This window comes from Haemorhous mexicanus, chromosome 7, assembly GCF_027477595.1.
Source record: "Haemorhous mexicanus isolate bHaeMex1 chromosome 7, bHaeMex1.pri, whole genome shotgun sequence".
Lineage (NCBI taxonomy): Eukaryota > Metazoa > Chordata > Aves > Passeriformes > Fringillidae > Haemorhous > Haemorhous mexicanus.
The window spans coordinates 13,029,312-13,050,840 of NC_082347.1; the positions used below are offsets into that span (position 1 = coordinate 13,029,312).

General features: G+C 40.5%; 1 protein-coding gene across 1 annotated transcript in view; it reads left to right on the forward strand.

Annotated features, from left to right (window-relative positions):
• The window catches only part of RTKN2 (rhotekin 2), a 34,069-nt gene extending 22,388 nt beyond the window's left edge, over positions 1–11,681 (forward strand). The window contains 3 exon segments of the mRNA XM_059851118.1: positions 2,758–2,923; positions 4,846–4,953; positions 6,864–11,681. Of these exon segments, the coding sequence (XP_059707101.1) occupies positions 2,758–2,923; positions 4,846–4,953; positions 6,864–7,417 (828 nt within the window). The 3' untranslated portion in view covers positions 7,418–11,681.
• Positions 11,682–21,529: the final 9,848 nt, after the last annotated feature.

Sequence of the window (21,529 nt, forward strand, 5' to 3'; positions counted from 1 at the left end):
GCCTAAAAAATATCATGGAAATTATTAATATTACAACAGAAACCAATGCATGTACAGGTTATACTTGCTTCCAGTGTTGTACTGATTTTCAGTTTGGTTTATTTTTTTGTACTAAAAACATGAAGAGAGTTTGTTATGTGTGATTTGATTTGTTTAACCTTAAAATAGATACACAGAACTTGGTCTCTAGGTTATTCAATATTTTTAAGAACTGTAATTTGTTCTGATGTCTTAAAATGGTCTTTATAACCAGTGCTTCTCAGTGTGTCAGGAATGGCTTATCAGGAAAATGTTGTACTTCAGCAGTAAAAAAGTTCTCTCTGTGTCTTCTTGTAAGCTTAAAATATAAGCTTTCCAGAGAGGTATTATGAGGCAAAGAGATTTTTTTTGTGGGGAGAAATATAGAGTAAGGTTGGTATTTACAAATACCATATATTTTTCCCTTTTAGTCTTTCCCCATCTTCAAAGAAACAATCTTTTGCATAAAGAATATAAAACTGGCTTCAGCTTCCCCAGAAGAGTCACTTGAGTTCAAGATTCAATTGTTTTCCTGTTGCCATCCACTGATTGTTCTGCTCGTTGCAATTGCTACAGCAGAGTTGGTTCAGTTTTTTTATAAGACTGGGAAAGATATTATTACAACATGGTAAATTAAAACACTTTTTGTTGTGGGGTTTTTTTTTGGGGTGTTTTTTCTGCTTTTGTTTTTGTTTTGTTTTTAATAGCTTTTTGTTGGTTTTGGTTTTGCTTTTATGAAGTGGAACTGGGCATGTCGTGTAATTCACCCAAGCCTGACAAATTCATCAGCCCATTGCTGTAATGGCGTCTCGTATGACTGCTGAAATATTCAAGCATCAGATATAGATTGTTGCTTGAGGATTCATCTCCTTTGAATAATACCACAGTTGTGGGATAAAACCTGCAGCAAACATCATTAAATAAACTTGTGTGTATGGTATGCTTGAAGTTCTTACCTGTCAAATGTTAATCTATTTGATTTCATTTTTTGCTGGTATCTATGGTTACCTGAGTTAATGGGATATAGAGCACTGATGGATGAATTACTTCATCTCCTATTTTTAGACAGAAGAATTTAAATGAACATATCCATCAGATATGCTACAAGCAGTTGTTGGTATTTCAAATGGTTACTTCAGTAATGCATTTAAAATCTGGGGAATGGTCTGTAGAGTAACTTTTGTTTTTCTGAGTTTCGGAACTAGGCTTATCCCCATGGGATCCCATGCGTAAACTTAATTTCTGTAGGTGTATGTTTAATGTCTTTAGCAGATGTTTGACATTTGGTTGAGTTGTGTAGAAGGGAACTGGTTGTTCTGTCCTCCCTGTATTTTGAGGAGCCACCTTTGTGGTCAGATTCCCTGTCCATCCAGACAGGAGATGTTTGAACACAGCCCTGGCTGTGACTGTTGACTCCCTTCAAATCCTGGGCACTGCCCATGCCAGGAGTGCCCTGGTGTGGCTGGGGGCAGTGCATGCTCCTGCTGTGTGTCAGATGTCCTCATGTCCTGCTGGGGCTGGCCAGCTGCAGGGGGCTGGCTGCTGCCCTGGCACCGAAACTCATTACTCTGCTCTCCTGGGTGTGCCAGAAATCCTCTGAGGAGCAGTGCTGTAAGGGGCTGCTGCTTTTTCAGTCAGGTCAAGTTGCATGTGCAAAGATATTCCCAGGGCTTCTACTTCTACAAATAAAGTGATGTTAGTTGTTTTAATTTGCTCATCATGTTGTGATGAGCAGCAATGTTGACCAGTTGCGTTCTGGAATTCTTGTAGTTGTGTTTTAGCTAAACTTAAAGCTTTTAGCATTTTACACACAGACAAAAATCACCGAGTCAGGGATAAGTGGTTTTTTTTTTTAATTGTAGTAATGCCATAACAAAGAAAGTAAATGCTCTGAAAATACCACTGGATCTAGTCTAGAGCAGCTGAACTATGTCCCTGAACAGAAGGAAAAACCTTAACAGTGCTGCTGTGTAATCTGAGAGGTTTTCTAACTCTAGCTGAAGAGATTGTTTAGACTTGTATTATACTTTTTGGATATATATACACATTTAATTATTTCTGTGTAGCTTTTCCTAATTAAGTTTAAACTAAAATGTCTATTTTTAAATGGGAAATAGTTTTTTCTGGTAGAGAAAAATCTTGTTCTAGTAGAACTGTATGGGTTACCACTACAAATGCCCCTTTAAAAATGGCCTAGGTAAGTTTCTTTTTAATTTTCCCGTCACTATTGTATTACCCTGAATGGCCTGATGCACTAAGATGAGCATTAAATGAATACAAGTTTAAATGCAGTTGGTAAACAATGGTCCACAGAAGTGCAGTAGGAGGTGTAAATGGTAGCTGTAATAATGTGGTTGTCCATCTGAATCATTTGCAGAAAAGGAGCTGCTTGTTGTTATTGTAGATTATTCACTAAACTGCTGTGGAGAAGAGTGAGCACTGTGAGATGAGCTGGTGAAGATAGAGAGAGGGGCAACACAGAATTAGAGTATGTTCTGTAATTCAGACTGAACTGTGATAATTCTGCTTTATTCCCTTATTTTTCATCTTTTATGCCATTTTAACAGTTTTATGATAAAACAATTTTGTAATCAGTTCCTGACACTGGTTCTTTTTTTTCAATTGGGTATTAATCTGAAGTAGACAAAACAGCAAATTCTACCTTCCTTACACTATCATTGGCCCTAAGTTGATGCCAGTGTGAAACAATAAGTCATTAGCACAGTTTGTTGTTCCTAGGAAACCAGGATTCGAGCTGTGGATAAGGACTCCAAGAGAAGAGCTAATAACTTCTCTGTTATCAACCCCGTGTCTGGAGAGGGTGTGACGCAACGTTTTGCTGCTGACAGTAGGGATGAACTTCATCAGTGGATGGAGGCTTTCTGGCAGCACTTTTATGATCTCAGTAAGTAAGCAGGCAGTGCTGGCAGTGTGCCCTCCGAATGGGGCATTATGTAACATCAAAGGGATCTTTGAGCAATTTGAATTGGAATTGCCTCATAAGCCTTTGTTTGCAGGAACGAAAAGAAATATGTTCTCTGGGATAATACTGGGTGGTGGTCTAAGTCGTTGGAAGGCAAATATTTGACTAAACCAAAGTCCATGTGTTCTTGCAGGAAATCAGAGGCAGAGTATGTCCATCAATCTCAAAAAAACTTGTTCTCTTAGCAGAGTTCTTGATAATGTTTTTAGAGTGATAAATTCTCACCATCTCTTCCTCCTTCCCCTTGTAGTGGGAGGAGTCCACCTCTGCCTGGGCATCCTACCAGTGGTGTGTTGGTTTGGTGAGATCCTGCAAGTATAAAACCTTAGTATGGAAGCCTTAGTGACAAGTGGTGAGGATGCTGGAATCGTGTGGGGCCTTGGCTAGGATGGGGATTCACCAGCTCTTGGAAGCAGTCACAAGTCAACTTGGGTTTTACTTGCTCAGCAGTGTTATGGATGAATTAAATTACAATTTGTTATAACAGGGATTGCTTGATTCTGTTGTAGTTCAAATGTTTTGGTAGTCCTCATCACATGGGAATGTGCTCACCCAGCCACACTCCATCCAGTTGGGCAAATACACACTGCTTAGCTGGCCCTGGTAAAAGCTGCACCTCAGCCTTTGTAACAGGTGTTAAAGGGTTACCCTGATCCTTTGGCAAACCTCTGGAACAGCCCTGATCCTACATGGCAGAGGGAACTCATTTATTGGTATGAAATATTGTTGTGTGTTGTCCTCCTTATGTATCACCAAATCGTTATTATAAAAACTACATAGATTAATTTGCCTGTGTCTTTTTTCTCTGCTTTCTGCTTGACTCACAGACTTACTGAGAGTAGAGACTGTCAGCTTTTATGCTGCCATTGACAAAGCAGAGTTGCTTCCCGATAGGCAGTTTTATCAGGTCAGAAAACAAAACCAGGTCAATTAATGAAATATCAGTCTTTAATCAGACACCAATCAAATTGGACAACACCAGTCAAATAATTGAACTGAGGCTGTATAAATTCAGAGTCGTAGTTGTATTTCCAGTCATTTCTAACTTTGATTTACAATGAGAAAAAGCACTATCAATTAAAGAAACACACCAAGCAAAAACTAGGGCATCCTCTTTAAATTATCTGTAGAGTAGGGTAAAAGATCTACTTCTTATTCATTATAGATAGAATACTACCCACAGATTTTTTGAGACATTTTCTTTGGATTCAGAAAAAAATGGGTCACTTGGCATTTAAATGCCTTATTTCTTCCCTGGTTCTAAAATTCTCTTAAAATTAATGTGCTCAGAAAACTTGGAATGATTGGTATGAACAAAGTAATTTTACTGTGTCTTGTTTTCCTTAAGGTCAAAATCTATTAATAGAAAAAGAGGTTTCCTTGTCTGCTAAGGGATAAAAGGCAAGTTATCCTCTATTAAAAACAGAATGTTCCTTTGCCATAACATTGTAACATTGCTGTATAGCATTCAGCTTGCAGGATATTGGAGGTTGTTCCTGATAACTTGATGAAGCTTCCCAAACCTTAATTTTTTTTCTATTTTTTTTTCCCTTGGATTTATACTGTTTGGGGATTTGAAGGCAAATTATGATCTTTAGCCATCATAGTGTAGCAGTAATGCTGGGATGCTTAAATTCCAGCTAGGATCCCATGACCTTTTTGCAAAGAGAATGAATACAGAGGTGAAAATACAAACGCATCCTGAGCATTCCTGCTAAACAAAAGTAAATTCTCACTGTTTAGTATTATTTTGGAGATAGTTTCCTGACACAACCTAATAACTTCCATTTTTTTTCCAGGCTGATGTGTTTAAGTTCCAGTCATTGTTCTCTTTTCTCTCTCAGGCCAGTGGAAGCATTGTTGTGAGGAACTTATGAAAATTGAGATTATGTCACCACGGAAACCACCTTTGTTCTTGACAAAGGAAGCGACCTCCGTCTACCATGATATGAGTAAGTGGGATTTGCCTTTTCAAGTTGCAGAGTAACAGAAACAACATTGTCTGAATTCAGATGGCTTCTGGTGTTGGTGGTGAAACACTGAGTTTTTCAAGGACAATTCAGACAATGAAAGAGCAACATAACTGCATACCAAGGAGTTTGTATTAAGTCTGAATTTGTAATAGTGCAAATAATGAATACATTTTTATACCTTGAGCTACAAAGTCTGCACTCTACCCTGAACACACTCAAAACAGCTGTCACTAGAAATAAACACTCATGGTAGGAGTCGTATACAGCTCAGGAAATGTAAAGGTAAAATTGCAAACCAATTGCATGAAATTAATCTGCTGTTCTTACAGCTATTTGAAGGCTTACCTAGCATAACTTACCTAATTTTTTGGTCTTTGGTAATGATGTTGAAAAATATGCTTGGAAAATCTAGCTACAGTGTATCTGGGACTTGTATTTTTACAGAGAAAAATGGTATGCAGCAAGATGTTTTTTAATAGTTTTGTTACAGAAATAATATTTACAGACTAGGAAAAGTAGGTCACTTTGTTTTACTGGATCCCATGCAGTATTGACTGAGAAACACTGTACAACTCTAAATGCCTGACTGCTTGCTGCTTGGGATGGAGCTGTGATGATGCTCAAAATGCCATGTGGGTCACTGAGTTACCATGCATCAGAGCACTGAACAGTCAAGTTTTATCTAAGCTGTGAATGCAGAGCAGAAATGCAGTAAATGAACCACGCAGAAGCTTTACAAAGGTAACACGGTAGCATAATTCCACTGATACACCTGTACCTCCGTGAGAAGCAGAACACAAACCCCATTTCACTCTTAATACACCATTTTTTTCCTGGATTATATATAGTATTGGTAGTATCCTGTACCCAGCACTGGTGAGGCACCTCAAATCCTGTGGGCCCCTCACTACAAGAAAGACATTGAGGGGCAGAGTGTGTCCAGAGAAGGGCAATGGAACTGGGTAAGGGTCTGGAGCACACAGGTGATGGGGAGTGACTGAGGGAGCAAGGGGTGTTTAGCCTGAAGAAAAGGAGGCTCAGGGGGACCATATGGAGGGCGTAGCCAGGGGGCATTCAGTCGCTTTTCTTAAGTAATGAGTGATAGGACAAGAGGAAACAACCTCCAGTTGCCCCAGGGGAGATTTAGATTGGATATTAGAAAGAATTTCTTCACAGAAAGAGTTTTCAAGCAGAGGCACAGGCTGCAGTGGTGGGGACACCATTTTGGAGGTATCTGAAAGACATGTGCAGATGTCGTGCTTAGGGACATGGGTTGGTGGTGGACTTGGCAGGGTTAACAATGGGACTTGCTGACCTTTAAAGGCCTTTTCCAACCTAAACTGTTCTGTGACTATTGAAAATCAGGTACTGCTGCTGTTTGAGGCTGGGACTCCTGCAGTATACGTGGAAAACTTAGTAAGAAGAATAAGAAATGGAGTAAGGCAGTCCTAAGGCACATAGAGAAAAATGACGTATGTAAAGGTGTCCCATTTTCTACAGGCTAGCAGCACAGGACTGTTTAGTCAGACTTTCATGGGCCTCCTGTGAAACAAAATTTTCAAAGCACTATACAACAAAATGTATTTAATAACTAATACATACAGGTTTCCCTGTAGTACTTTATTTTTTCTTTTGCTTGGAAAGAAATATCAGTGCCTACCCTGCTGCCTCGATGCCAGCTGTCACAAAAATAATTTCCTCCTGTCACCTCAGTTCTCTCTTGGATAGCATATGTAATATTTTCCACTTCATCCATTAATACTCTTAGTTCAGACTTGGTGAGACTGTTAATACAGCTTTGTATTCTGAGTAGTAATAAGAAAATACATAGAAGTAAAATCATTGGTGATGTTTTAATCTGGGTTAATTGCTGTCCCTTAAAATTACAGGCATTGATTCTCCAGTGAAACCTGAGGGCTTAGCTGATATCATACATAGGAAAATTGAAGAGAGCAATGGTGAGTTCCTTCTTGGCCAGCAAAAAGAGTCTGCATCTGCCCTGTGGGCATCACTCTTTGATGGATCTCATGAGATGACTGTTCAGAAAAACATGCATCTGGACCCAAAAAGAGATACTACAAGTCCTAATGACAGCAGAGGAAAGAAAAGAAGAGCTCCACCTCCACCCTCTGATAAGTCACCCTACAGTGCAGAAGCACAGGTGAACACAGAGCAGCTGGGCAAGGAAAACTGGAGGAATCCTGACCACACACCTGCCAGCAGCTCTTCCTTTGAGTCAGTGTTAGCTACAAAAATGCAGCAGTTGCAAACCCCCATTGCTCCTCCTCGCAAAATTGGTCTTTGTGGGAAAAGTGGTTTAGCTGGCCTGGGGAATCCTGTTTCTCTGGAGAGCAAGACCAAGTCTGAAACCAAACCAGTCCCAACCCCTAGACATAAAGGCATCACAGAAATACTAGACCCCAGGTCCTGGTTGCATCCATAGGCATCATATTTAGCTTAGAGGAATTGAAAGTTTCTCAGCCTTCTCCTAATACTCTTCATTAAAAGTAGATTTTAGCATTTAGCTCAAGTGTTTCCTGTGAGCCAGGGCATTACTGCTAGCTGCAGCCTCAGCTGTTTAGTGCTGTATCTAAATAATTGCACTGGAATGGGGTGGGTGTTTCTGTCTGGAGTAACGGTGCTATTTCTGAAAACAATAGTTCAGTACTTTCCCCTTGAAAAAACCACAGTGTTCACGGTAACCTCAGCTGTCCCCACAGCAGGGATGTTACCAGTGCCTTCTGCCAGTCCCTCAGCTTAGCCCATCCACAGCTCCTCAGACTACTTAAGTGGGAATTCACACATATTCAGCACAGATCTTGCAAAGCTGATTTTCTTGGGCTCCATGCTTGCTGCATCCTCTCTCTCCCTTGCTGTTTAGGAAACACTGCTTATATGGTAATCAAGTATGAAAAGCTTTTGTGCTGTTCTGAATGGCTCTGTAACTCCATACAAATTTCTGAGGCAGTTCTATCAATTTAGTGTGGGATTTCCCAAGTTCCTGCTGGTTCATGTGCAATTGGAATGGACCAGAATTATCTGTCTTTGAGCAAGGATGTGATCCATCACTGCTGTTTTATTTTGGGCTAAGACAAGCATTTAAAAGCAGTTGCTTGGGTATGTGCACGTGCTCATCTTACGGTTGTTTTTCCTGACAAACGTGGGTCTGTAACACAGCTCCTCCTTTGTGGAGCCTCTCAGCTGTTCCTGCTAGGGAGCTGGTTTGTAAACAAGCAGTGTTACTGGGAAGCAAACAGGGCTTTTTCACCACTTGTTCCTTCTGCAGTAGCAGAGAATAAGCACTTCAGGTGAAGATACTGAACTTTGATATTCTTTCATCAGACTGTTCACCAGTTCTATAAGAAGTCTGGGTTGTTAGGGTTCCTGTGGCACCTGCAAAACATCTACTGTGTAAGAAAAAGCTGTGTTCTCTTGGATCCACAGCTTAAATACCCAGCCATTTCCTTGGTTGATGCATTTGTCTCAGATGCTGGAACTTATCCAAGGGCAAAGGTCTGCTTGCAGTTCTCCCTCTGGAGACTTGGTGCTCAGACCTGTGTTGAGAGGGTCATATCAGCAACTCTATACATACAGTTCATTTTTATTTTCTTTTTCCCCAAAATGTGGGTGGCTCTTGGAGCTTTACCATTTCTCCATAAGATACCGTGGGCATGGTTGGTTGGCTGTTTTATTTTATTTAATTTTTTGTCTTCAGCTATGCTCTTGGCTCCACAGTTGTAAAGGTATCTGCTGAATTCCCTCAGTAGTTCATTTGGGATGGGGTTGAGAGGCAGGCTTCATTTACAAATCCTTTTGCAGGATTAGAGGCCTTTGTTCTAGAATGTCCTTGTTCATTCTTCATTTAATCACGTTCCATTTTCCCTCTGAAACAACCATAATCATTCTTACAATAAATCATGCTGTTACTTAAGTGGATGGTTTGTGAATGGCTTATAAATAGGAACAGAAAAACTGAAGAAAAACTACATGATTATGTAAATCAGACAGTCAAATAAGTGGACTGTACAACTCTGAATAAGAAATGGGAAAAATTGGGAGGGGGGAAAGAATATTTTCCAAAATGCAGCTGCAGTTTATTTAGCTTTAAATCTAGCCTTAAAGATTTCTGTTCTCAGAAAGAAAAAAATACCTTTTCTTGGTAACCCCCTTTAATTTTGTAGTTATATTTTTAAAAAATCTCATAACTATATAAGGAAAGAAGGCACCATAATGAGGATTTATTTTTGAATTCAACAGACCATTGAATTTCAACAAGCTGTTTCTCTATTAAATTCAGTGGCTTTGTTTTGAACTGAACATACGTATTTTAGCAAGGCATTTAATATTAATTTGAAGTCTTCAAGTGATAAGAATTCACTCATACCTCCTGTTGCAATACTTAATTACCCCAGGTACATTTTTCACTTGATTTTCTATTTGCATTTCTAACTCCACCTTAAGTTATTTTGGTCTTTTTATGCATTTGATTGCTTATATTGATCTCTGTAGTATCAGCTTTTCTAATTGCCTGTGTGTAGTTATAAATCATGATTATGTCCCTTTTAACCTTTTCTCTGATGAGACACACTGAATTCCTTAACTTTCCTATGGCAGTGAATGTTATCCAAGACTAATTAATCTTCACATTCTTCTCTGGATTTCTCATGTACAGAAGTATTTGTAAGGGTGACATCTGAGTTAGATGCCACATGTCAATAGTGATCCATCAGACTGTATAGAGCCATAATGTGATCCTCTTGCTCTGATGAATATCTCCCTCCCTCTTTCCTCAAAAATTGGATTATCTTCTTTTTTTTTTTTTTTTTTTTTGTGGAAGCATTGCCTTGGATGCTGACTGTTATGGGCCAAGTCCTCTTTAGAGTCTTTCTCAAGAATGTGGTACATCATCCTCTTATGATCTTACCTTATATTTTCTTGGAAATACAGATGGTATTTTACCAGCATTAAAATACTGCTCATGAAGTGATCCAGACTGCTCTGTGTAAGTGACCTGTCCTCATTCTTTACTACTCCAGCAGTCTGCGTGTCCTTTGCAAATTTATTGCAAGTGATTTTTACAGTTTATTCCAGATCATTGATTTTTAAAATTGAATGCAAGGTAAGGTTTGTAGAGAGAGGTGATAAGTTTTTATTACATCAGTGACATGAGTAGGGGGTGGGGAAAAGCAAACAGGCAGGCCATTGAATTTCTGTCCCTTTTATCTCAGAACCTTTAAAACTTTCAGTACGATGGCAAACAGCTATATTTCTTGCTGAATCCCTACTGTATCTTGACATTATTATGATGATATTTTAAAGAAAAATTACATGTTCATCTTGTTTTCAGAAAGTTACTCAGGGTTCTTGTGGGTAACACCTCAGTGCAGGTGTCTTTGCAAGTAAAATGCAACCTGTTGTTCAAGACCTATTCTCCATGAAGCTGTTGATATTTTATATCTGTCCTTAAATTAGACTCATGTGGGCCAGTTCATGATATTGCAGTAACCACCACTAAGCAAACAAGGCCATTCATTATTCTGTTCATCTGCTTCAGAACTACATAATCCCTGTTATGAAGAAAGAGTTGATTCAGGTTTTAGTATTTATTGTTACTTTGCCTTTCTTTCCCCTGCCCCGTTCTGTATTGCCATTAGCGCCTTTGCATCTTCTGTGAAGCAAGTTGGTTTAACCAATAAAGCCTGCAGGCTCCCAGGAACCACAGAGCTCAGCTATACAATAAAGTCAGTGCCCCTGGAGGAACTGCTGCTCCCAGGCAGCAGAGGAGAATGTAATGTTTCACCATCTTAGCAGCTGCATTCAATGAGGATGCTTTAATTATATGACTACAAATATCAGGGATGGAAACCCAAAAGTCATTTGGCATCTTCCTGCTGGGAAGGCTTGGAGGACCTGTGGCTCCCCCCAGCCCTTGTGTCCCATTCCCCTGTGTTCACATGTGTGTAGGCAAGTTGGAATGCTGTTGCCTGGCTGGGAAGTCCATTGAGAAACACTTCTGCCAGGGTGAATGGCTCCAATGATCCATTGTGGCACAGGGAGGACGTTGGTGGCACCTGCTGAACTACACGTGGGATTAGAGACTTCTCTGAGGAACGTGTCAGGCCTGCTCTGAAAACTGTACCTGCTTGTTCTCTGCTGGGATTAATTAATACTGCTTAAAGCCAGAATTGAGTGATCGGATGCAGTCTTGAAGTGGGGGAGACAGTAGTCAGCCTGAACTCTTCTTTTAGGAAGTACAACTTGAAATTAATTGCTAGTTCAAACTTGAATATCAATTTCACAGAACATGCACTTCTGAAATATTGACTGAACAAAGCCTTAACTTATTAACTTTTTATATTTACTTAATGTCTTCAGCTGTTTACTTGGTTTTGGGATGGTAGACGGTACTTTCTGTGGTTGTAAAGGCATTACCTTCAAATGCTTACATCTTTACTAGTATTGTGGGGTTTTTTTCCCATGGTAATAATACTAATAGTTATTTTATGGTGGCTTGTACGTATTTGAAAATACTGTCCTAGTATTCAGAGTTGATTTCTAATTAATGCAAACTGCCTTAATAGAAAAATGGAAATTTGGACACTAATGTATTGTGAAATGTTAGAACAGAAATCTTCTTATTTTGCTGCCAGCATATTGTATTTCTGTTAAAATATGCAAGTGAAATTAAAAACGTTTCTAGAATAAAAGGTTTTTGGTGTAATTTCTTTCAATCTGGAACTACATTAAGCTTTACTCCAGTGTATAAGCCATGGGTGATGGCTGCTGTAAAATGAGAGAGCTCAGGGCTGGCTCCTTTTCCTTGAGCCTGCCATGAATGTACCCCTGTATGCTCATAGTGACAACAGCCAACAGTATTGGCCTCGGTTTTCTGACCTGGAGGAAGGGAGGAAAAGCCAAACTGGCTTTCAGTTAAATCAATGCTCCCTGCCATTACTGAATCCAAGGAACAGCACCCTCTATGAGGAGGCAAAGTCAGAAATGTTATGAGATGCACCTTTTTTCCACAAATGTGCCAAAACAAAACACCCTGTTTTAGCTTTCATCTTACTTCTGTCATAGTCATGGAGGAAAAGATGCCATGACACAGATCTCCATCTTGCTCTCTGCTTTGTTAGGAGGCTTCATAAATAAGCCACTGACATCCATTGATTAATTAATTAATCCATCCATTAATTGTTTTCCTTTCACAGGCACCCTTGTGCTGAAGGGGAACTCATTTACCCACCTCACCAGCTAGAGCTCAGTGTGACACTGCTAATTTAGAGCTAACTGAGCTGCTCAAGTCAAGTGTTCTTTTGACCCAGTTATAAAATTACTGTAATAAATGCAAAAGGAATTGCTAGATATTTTAATTCTGGAATAAGAGTCCATGAAAAAAACAAAGTGGGATTGACAATTGCAAGGCAGGACAGTGCAGCTGAGTGATTTAATGAAAATTGTGCTGCAGCTAAAGCTGCTGCAGTTTGCTTTAAGGAATCATGGGAATATGATATGATGCTCTCTTCATATAGCCATTAGCAAATGGTTAAACTGTAATTGTTCCATATATGTATTATATACTCACAAAAACCCCCAGTTTGTGAGACATCAAAATAAATTGCTTTTTATGAGGAAAGAACAATCTTTCAAGATTTTTATACCAAGATAGCTTTCTAAATGTTTTTTATGTACCTCCCCAAATGGAGAAAATTTATAATAACTAGTGAAGTGTCTTTTATTCTGTTACGGTATTTCTTCACATTTCTATGAACTTCTTGCAAAATAGCTACAAAAAGACATTATTTATAATATACGTTGTTTCACCTGAAGGGTTTTTTTCCGGATCATGTCCAGTGCTTGGTAGTGACACAGGAATGCTTGCAGAAGAAAGTTGTTTCATACACAGCCTCTTCCCAGCCCTTAGTAATTACAGACTTTTTAATATGCAGACGTGGGAAGCCTTTTAGTCTGTCAAAGTTTCACTTCATGTCTCTGTCTGGACATGAATTCAGAGTGGCAGTTAAAAGTAAAAAATTGTATTCTTTAATTTACTTAAATTTTGGCATCACTGCTGTCTTGTAGCACTTGCAGCTTGATGATATGCCACAAGAGTTTTCTTTCCAAGCTTTAAAATTTGTGTATTTTCTTTTGCTAAGAAGGAAAGGGTCAGCAAGTGTTCATCACATTCCTTTTTCTGTCACTGACTATAAAAGTGGTTCCAAATACAAATATCAATGATTAAGTTTTATCACCCTAAAGGAAAATGGTCCCAGTCTTTTCCATCTTTGTTTGGATTATATTTTCCATTTTCTAATTAGTGTCTATTTCAAAATCCCACATGTCATTTGATGATATCTTTCTTGAGCTGGGTGCCCAGAGCTGGACACACACTACTCGCTCAGGGGCACTCTTGATTTACAAGAACAGAATATGTTCATTAATATTGCCTCCATTTTAGCTACTCATTCTGCATTAGCAAAAACCAAATCAAAATATTTCCATCACTGTGTGACCAGAATCCTGTGTGCCTAAATAAAGATGTAACTTAGGCAGGGGAAGATCTTAGTGCTGTTATACTGAGCTTAACATCTCAACAATTTCTCAATAGCAGGAAAAATTGTTGTAACTGTGTGGCTGGCACGAGTGGGCTGCTTTGTCCTCACAGCATTTTTTTTTCAGATGGCAGCAGCTGCTTCACTTCCTTTGGTTTTGAGTGGTCATTACTCCTCAATCCAACGTCCGTACAAAAGGGTTGAGAGCTTTTGAAATAAACTGAGAGCAGTTTAACTGACCTTCCCATGATGTGGATGGATCAGCTGGAGTGTCAGCTGCCAAAACACTGAGTTGACAGATTCTTAACCTGTTTATTTGGCTGGTAAGAAAACAGAGGGCCTGTGGCAGCTTTGCCTTTCTTCTGAATCCAGACCTAGGGATTGGATGTAGAGGATGAGAGAGAATGCTCTTCTCATTGCTGTAACTTTATCACAACAACATGGGCCACCTGATGTGGGGCAGACCAGCTCTTCAAGCATGGAAAAAATTTTGCTCAAAATTAGTAGAGTCTCAAATTTTACTAACTAAATGGAAAGGCTTTTATTAAGGACAGATCCTAATAATGGTATTCAACACATGGCTTCAGGTCAAACTGGATTTAATACACCATGCCTTTTATATATCAGGATTTTTCTATTATTTTAATAAGAGTTCATTTGTGCGTCTAATAATACATCACATTTTACTCATGACCTCATTAGGAAGATTCTTAAACATTTGCTTGATCATTATCCTAAAGAAGGATAAAGGTCTGCTGTCTTGGGAACACCTCAGGTTTAATACAGCTCATGCAATAGCCACTTGAGCCTACAGCCTGATGTACACTTTGCTGTTCATTCATTTAAAATAACTGTATAATTCCTTGACAAGTAAAGTTAGTGATTTCTAAGCATTAATATGTAACCACCTATTTCCATTTTTTGTAAGGATAAACCAGAACACATAAGTCTTCAGCTACTCTACAACTTACTAGAATGATTAATACAAGCTTCAGCAGCAACTTGTTTACTTGCTTCTTTCTACATTTCCTTTGTCAGGCCAAATTCTGTCAACCATATCTGCAAAATAAATAAATAAATAAATAAATTTTTAAAAAGAGGAAAAAAACCCCCAGAAAATGAAAAGATAGAGCCAATTATTTAGTTAGGCTCTATCTGTCTCATGTTGAAGTATTAAAGAGAGCCAAGGGATTGCTGCAAAAACAATTATTTGAATCAGGATATACAAATGTATAAATTCAATTTGGGCTCTTACTAATTTTAAACAAGAGTCAAAGGAGGGGCCACAGTTTCTCTGCCACTCACTTTTAAACATGATCCATTGTGACAGAAGTTTCCATCCGACTTTTTGAGGCATTAGTCCTCAGGGGTGTTTAGTTTGGCAAAATAGTGCCCTGTTCATGACTGACTTCAATACCACCATCCTCGCAGACCCTCTGAACTTGGGGCATGCAGGAAAGGGAAAAGAATTCTATTTCTTCCCATTTCTAGAGAGATGATACTAGCAAACTCTTAGCAACTTTTAATGTAAGAACAAGGCAGTTTTGTAAAGCTGTGTTACTAATTGGATGTGACCAAAAAGCCCAATCAGGATGTTTTCTGAGAAGCCACCTGATATCATTGCCTTTCAGCTTACTGGGCAACTTTTTCAGCTCTTTATAGTGACATAATATTCAGAGAAGATATTGTTTAGTCCTTTTTCTTCATTTTTTGAAGCCCTTTACTACAGAGAATTTTGAATGTTTAAGTTCTCCTTCCCTTTCCAGTGTCACTGTATGAATTAGTCTTATCTGGCAGAAACATATTTTATCTCAGCTGACTTGCAAAGCACACAAGGTTACAGCAGTTGAGAGAAGGAAGCATGGCTTGGGACTGGCCAGTGTGTTGCAGGCTGTGACTTGTCCATGGAGCAGAATTTGGGACTGTCTCACGTGAGACACTCTGGTCTTCCTCATGCTGATAAAGGAGCAGCAGTCACAAAGGAGCTGGAGAGATCAGAAACCCCTTTCCAGTCCATGCCTTCAGTGCCTTCATCAAGCTTTATCAGCAATCCCACTATTTTCTACAATGCTCCAGACCCAACAAAGTAACTCAAGATACAAACTGTCCTGATGCCCTCTTGGACATTTGTCAGGGAGTGAATGGCATTCCCCAGCATCAAGATGCACCAAGGCAATTTTGCCCAGCCAGGTCCAGAGTTGAGATCCCCACATGCCTTGTTCTGCTTTTTAGCCCACTCCAGTGCAATCACAGCAGCTCCCATTGGGAGAAAGTTCTAAAGTGCTTTATAATCATTAAATGTCACAGTACCCTTTGGATTAATTATTTGTATGGCAGGAGAAGTCATCCACAGAGGTTACACATATGAGATATGAATGTGTCAGCCTTTACAGACCTGATTGTGCGCAGGTTTTTGGGCCCATTTTAGCAGCATCCTGATGCTATAATCAAATTATAAGTTTTGGTTTTGATAAACTAAACATAAAAGAACAAACAAGCAAATGAGCTTTTCTACAGCCTCCTCCTCCCCTGAGTGCAGTGTTTCAAGGTCCTCATGGAGTGCTCCCTGGAGCAGGGCTGCAGCTTACCAAGCCTGAGTCCCTCCTGGCACTCTCATTCATGCATTCTGTCAAACAACATTTTCTTTGATTTTTTATCAAGATCTTCTTGACTGAGATCTTCAAAGCAATTAATTCAGTGCTCCATGATTGCAGCTGCTGAATAATTGTTTGTTAGAGCATTTTCTTTCCCAGGCAAGAGATGTAAAGTCGTTGCTCCCCTCAATAAACAACTTGTCAAATGTGATTAGTTAATGGACCTGTAATCATGCGATAGCATAAAGGTAAGGATATGGTAAGTGTGATGTGAAAATGCATATTTAAATTAAAGCTATAGGGGAACATTTTCCCATAGGAACTCTTCCTATCAATGCTGAAATAGACAACTTACTATTCACAATGATTAACTGTAGATCATTAATTAAAGAAAACAAGAGATTAGTCATCAAGCATTTCAAATTAAAGATGCATTGATTGTTTGAGTTACTTTTAGGTCTGGCCAGGGGACCAGGTGAGTGCCCAGGTCCCCATGCCTGAGCTAGCCTTCCCATATAAACTAACATGCAGAAGTAAAAGCCTGTTAAAATTAAGGTCAAAAATGTACTAGCCAATATTAAGCTCCCAGAGCCTGAAATGTGATCCTATGTTCCTATTGACCAGCTCTATAATTTACCATACTGTTTCTGGTCAGACACATTAGGAGGCAGAAATGGAGAACCCAGGCTTGTGGGGAAGAGGGAATGTCAATTTTTGGCAAGTGAATGCTAAATTCCAACCTAAATGCAGTTACAGAGAGTAAGTATTATAGCTAAAAAAACTAATTAGCTCATTTTTATCTCTAAATAATAAATCTATCCTTCTGCCTGCCCTTTAGAAGGAATCTGAGACAATCCTGAAGTCGAGTCTGTGGAAAGCAGAAGCCCTGTGCAAAAGAATCTTGCAAGGCTGGGGGTTTTTCCTTCCACCCTCCCTTGGGAACTGTACATTCAATGGTATCATTTCCTAAAAGAGTTTTCCTTGACAGAAAAAGCAAATACTTTTATTTTTGTTTTCGTTAAAAGCTGTATCTATTACAGAAATTTAATTCTCCATTTGGGAGTTATAAGCAGTAATACAATAATAATAGTTGTTGGTTACCACACGCTTATTTTAGACTATTCCAGGCAGCTGCCTTCTGCTTTTTGTGCAATCTCTTAGCATTAGACTCCAATATAAAATAAATTACTCTGAACTGTCTGCCAAATTCGACTATTCTTTTAAAATCAAGTAGCAGTTACTTACATTATGTAATAGCAACAGGGGTAATTTAATTACCAAGTCACGTATGAAAAATAAGACTTCAGCCTGCAACCTTCAAGAAATTAACCACCTAACTACTATTAAAAAGATGATCAGGGTACATAATTCTGAGACAATGGACCTGTGAAGGCCACTGCAGCAGTGCTGTGCTGCATAGTCAGAGGCTATGGGGTCACTGCTGCTTGTAGCCCAAACCTGCTGGGATTTTGTTTGCTTTTAGGAGGGCACTGGAGGCAAAGCTCTCCTAAGTTGTGTTGAGCATCTCCTCTGATGTATCCCAGGATGAGCTCCCTGCATGCTGCCAGTCCTCACATCCCTGTGGCACATGTGCCCAAAAGCAGTAATTCAAGAGAGGGCTGACACACTACTGGGCCCTGGAGCTGTGGACAGAGTGGGGCAGGGATCCTTGTCCCAGAGCTGGCTCTGGTCCATATGACTCCTCGCAGCCTTGTCCCACCATTTGGGGTGCCCCTTTGCCATAAGGGCTTCTGCAGGACTCCAGCTTCCTGCTCCTTCCTCAACGGTTTTTACAAGCTGAGCATTTGACCAGGATTACAGGCTACCACATATGTGCTAGCAAAGCAGGTTCATAAATAAAATCCCTCCAGGTTCATCTCCTTTGTGGGTTACTTCAGTTACTCCCACTCTTCTTCTTCCCCTGGGATGGCTTCCAGTGTGACAGTGGGTTTCTCTTATTCCCTCTGCCTCCCTTCCATACCTCTGCTTTTCCTGCTGTAATAACTAAGGACAATTAAGAGAGTTTCTTAAGAGAGTCTTTAGAAGTGATCAAAGGTAGTTGGAGGATCGATCATGCACACAAAACCATGGACTGCTCAGCTGGAGGATGACATAGATGGACAAATGTCACAAAGCTCATTATAGTATCCCCCAACACAGGTTAGGACCAGGTTACTCCAGATAGCTTCATTGCTGACAAAGAGCATTCAAGCTTTCTTGGAAGGCTACACACTGGATCAAGTGGATGCATCCCTTCCTTGGCTACACATTGCTCGAGAGACATCCTCTTGCTTGTTAGTATGCAGCTGGTGTGGTGCACTGGCTCTGCCAAGCAGAGCTTTTTAATTCTCCCTCCCTGGAGAGAGGAACTCCAGAATAAGAGAATGATTAATGGAGGGAGGAAAAAAAAAGCAAACAAAATTTAAAAAGGGATAATAAAAACCCTCAATGAAAGTGAAACGATCAAGATTTATGAGAATTCTATGAATTCCTCACAGCCGTTCAAAGCAGGATTGCATAAGCCGCAGCACACCTCACTCGGCACATCCTTTAATGAGAATGGCCGCGTTTACGTTTTCATTTACACAGCCTCCATTGCCGCAGGCTCCAGGCGAGGCCTGTTCACACACGTTCGGAGCAAATAGAAAGCCAGGAAGCCGGGCCTGTGTAACTCGGGACCAGCTGGAGGGTTTTTGGGTGCGAGAGGTGGGGCCTGCCTGCAGCACAGCTCGGAGGGACCGGGCAGGGCAGCAGCACCCGGCTCCGGGACAGCCAGAGAGGGTGGACATGTACCAGGGTACTACAATGAAATCTGGTTTTTTGCAACTTCAGGAGCACAGCAATTGGATAAATCCAAGTTTTCCAGAGAAGGTTGACCAGCTCACATTCAGCAGTGTGATATTCAGGACTATATTGATATAGCCCTGGCAAATCTTTTCCATTCCCTTCCAGCTCTCAGGGAAATCATTTAAATGTCTCTGATCAGGTTTTTCACTGTGGCTGGGGACAGGGGGTCTTCCTATGCTCCTTCAGGGGTGAGCACAAGCCAAACTGCACTAAGGGTGCCTCCAAGCTGCCTGAAATTAGGCATCATTGGAAGACCTTAACAGATCTTTTTATCTGGAGAGAGTTCAAGAGAGGAGAAGGGCCTGCACCAGCTGTGAGACATTTGCAATGATTGTCTCCATACTAAACACTGGATGTGAATAATACCCCTGCACTCCCCATAAAGTAGTCCCTTGATTGCCAAACTCCCTTTAACACAAAGAGGTTAAACACCAAATTAACCTGGATGGCAAAAGCTGGGAAAATAATCCAGGTCACTGCAAAGCACAGCTTTTACCTGATCACCTTTGTAGGCAGCAAAGCTCCCGTTTGCCCAGGATGGATCACAGAAGCTCTGCTGCTTGATGTGTTGCAGGATAACTGACAGAAGAATTGGTTATAATTGGAAGAGATGGGCAGAGATGATACCTGAGCATGGAATGTCTTAGGTTGCAGACAGAAATCACTCCTGAACTCCTCCAAAGTGCTGAGGTGTGCAGCACAGTCAATGCACCTTCCCACAGAATGCAAACCTTTCTGAACAGGTTCAGGAGCCAGATCAAAATGGTACAGGTCAGCATGATCTCAGAGTGTTTGAGAACGTAATTCAGGGACTGTGAACAGGAGGGATTGAGGAACAGATTGCATTTATACTCCCTCCATGTAATAATCATACCATTTATTTGAAATGTTGAAGTATTTATGCTGTCTATTGTGTGCACATGTGTATGCATAAGTTTTAACACTGCCAGCCACCTATTAAGGCACACACAGTGGGAGTCCAGACTTGTAAAATGTGGGCTTGTAGAATGTCACACCCAACTTTTGCATCTGCCCATTGCTTCTAAGCTGGCTGAATCTAAGTGACATGTCCCTTCTTCCTTCTCTTCCTCCTTTCTTAATTAGATAAAGAAAATAAATCAAAATTATACAAGAAAAACTTTTCCATTTCTTATATTACCCTCTATCTCAGGTCTACCAATGCCAAAGCAGTGCTGCTTCCCTCATGAGGATGGCTGTGTTGATGGAGCAATTCTCACAGGGCTGAGGGCTATTAGTGCTAATTTGCTGGGCTGGTCAGGTGAGGCAGTGTCCACACTCTGCAGCAGGGAGCTGCACAGGGCTGTTCTGTCCAGCTCTGGATGATCTGGCACGGGGTGATAACCACAGCCCTGTGGAGCAGCCAGCCTGGACAGCAGTGCAGCCACCATGGCATCATGTACTATACTGCAATTGCAATGTTTCAGCAAATACTGCTTGCTTTCAGGAGGCCTAATTAATACAGGCAGAGCTTTTTTCATTTTTTTAAGAAGTTGGTTTTGGAAAAAATAATGAAAATTAATAACATATCCAAACCCTGCTCCATCAGAGAAAGAATAGCACTGAAGAGTGGTGATGGTAGCAAGAGTGTAGAGCCCCCATCCAGCCCACCAGATATAGAGGGGCCCACTGGATTTCTAGTCCAGGTAACCTTGTTGCTTTGTTTGAAGTACCCAGCATGCAGCTGTAATTTCTTTGTGCCTGATCCATAGGGAGATGTAGCCTTATTCTAATAGCATACAGCTCTCTCGGCCTTTTCAGTCCACAGCCTTATAAGGGCTCCTCTGAAAAGCCAAATTTGGACTGAGTAGGGAACTGCTCTTCCCTATCACATAGATTTCACTTCTTTGATCCACAGAATTCTTCTGAAGGGAGGAGGGCCAGTAATCAATAGGTGCTATAGACAAGCTATTTAATGGGACTTTTTTCAAACTTGGATAAATCAAGTTTGACCTCCTTCTGGCTCCATTAGTCCTGTAGCAAAGTAGTTTAACACTAGTTTTAAATGAAGAACAGATGCCTCTTCTGAGCAGAGCTATTGTGCACTAGTGAAGAGAGAAGGGGATAAACAAACATGCACTCCAACTGCAGACAGAGAAAAATACAACTGGTGGCTCCACTCTTGGAGTTTTTCCTCCATCTCCATTAGCAGCTAAAAGCAGGATATGCAGGGGAAGATGGAGAGATGTAGGGATAATGGGTGCTTTCTCAGAGTCCTGCCATGACCTGGGCAGCTGGTGGCAGGAGGCATGGTGGATGGAGACTGGTGGGGTCATTCTACTACTGCACCAGACAGCAGTGCTCTAAGGATTGAAACCTGAATGACTTTCATGTCACACTAAGTTATTAGGAGCAAAATCCCCTGCTCATTGATGAACACCTTAATGATGGGCACTCCTGTATTCTTAGTCTTGTTTCGGAGGCCAGCTCCTTTGCTGCAGTGCAGACTCGTCATGTGCACCATTTGTATGTGTTTTGTACTAATTTGGAGAGGAGGACCATCTGCAACTGCCTTGTAGGAGATCTAGTTTGGTCAGCACACCT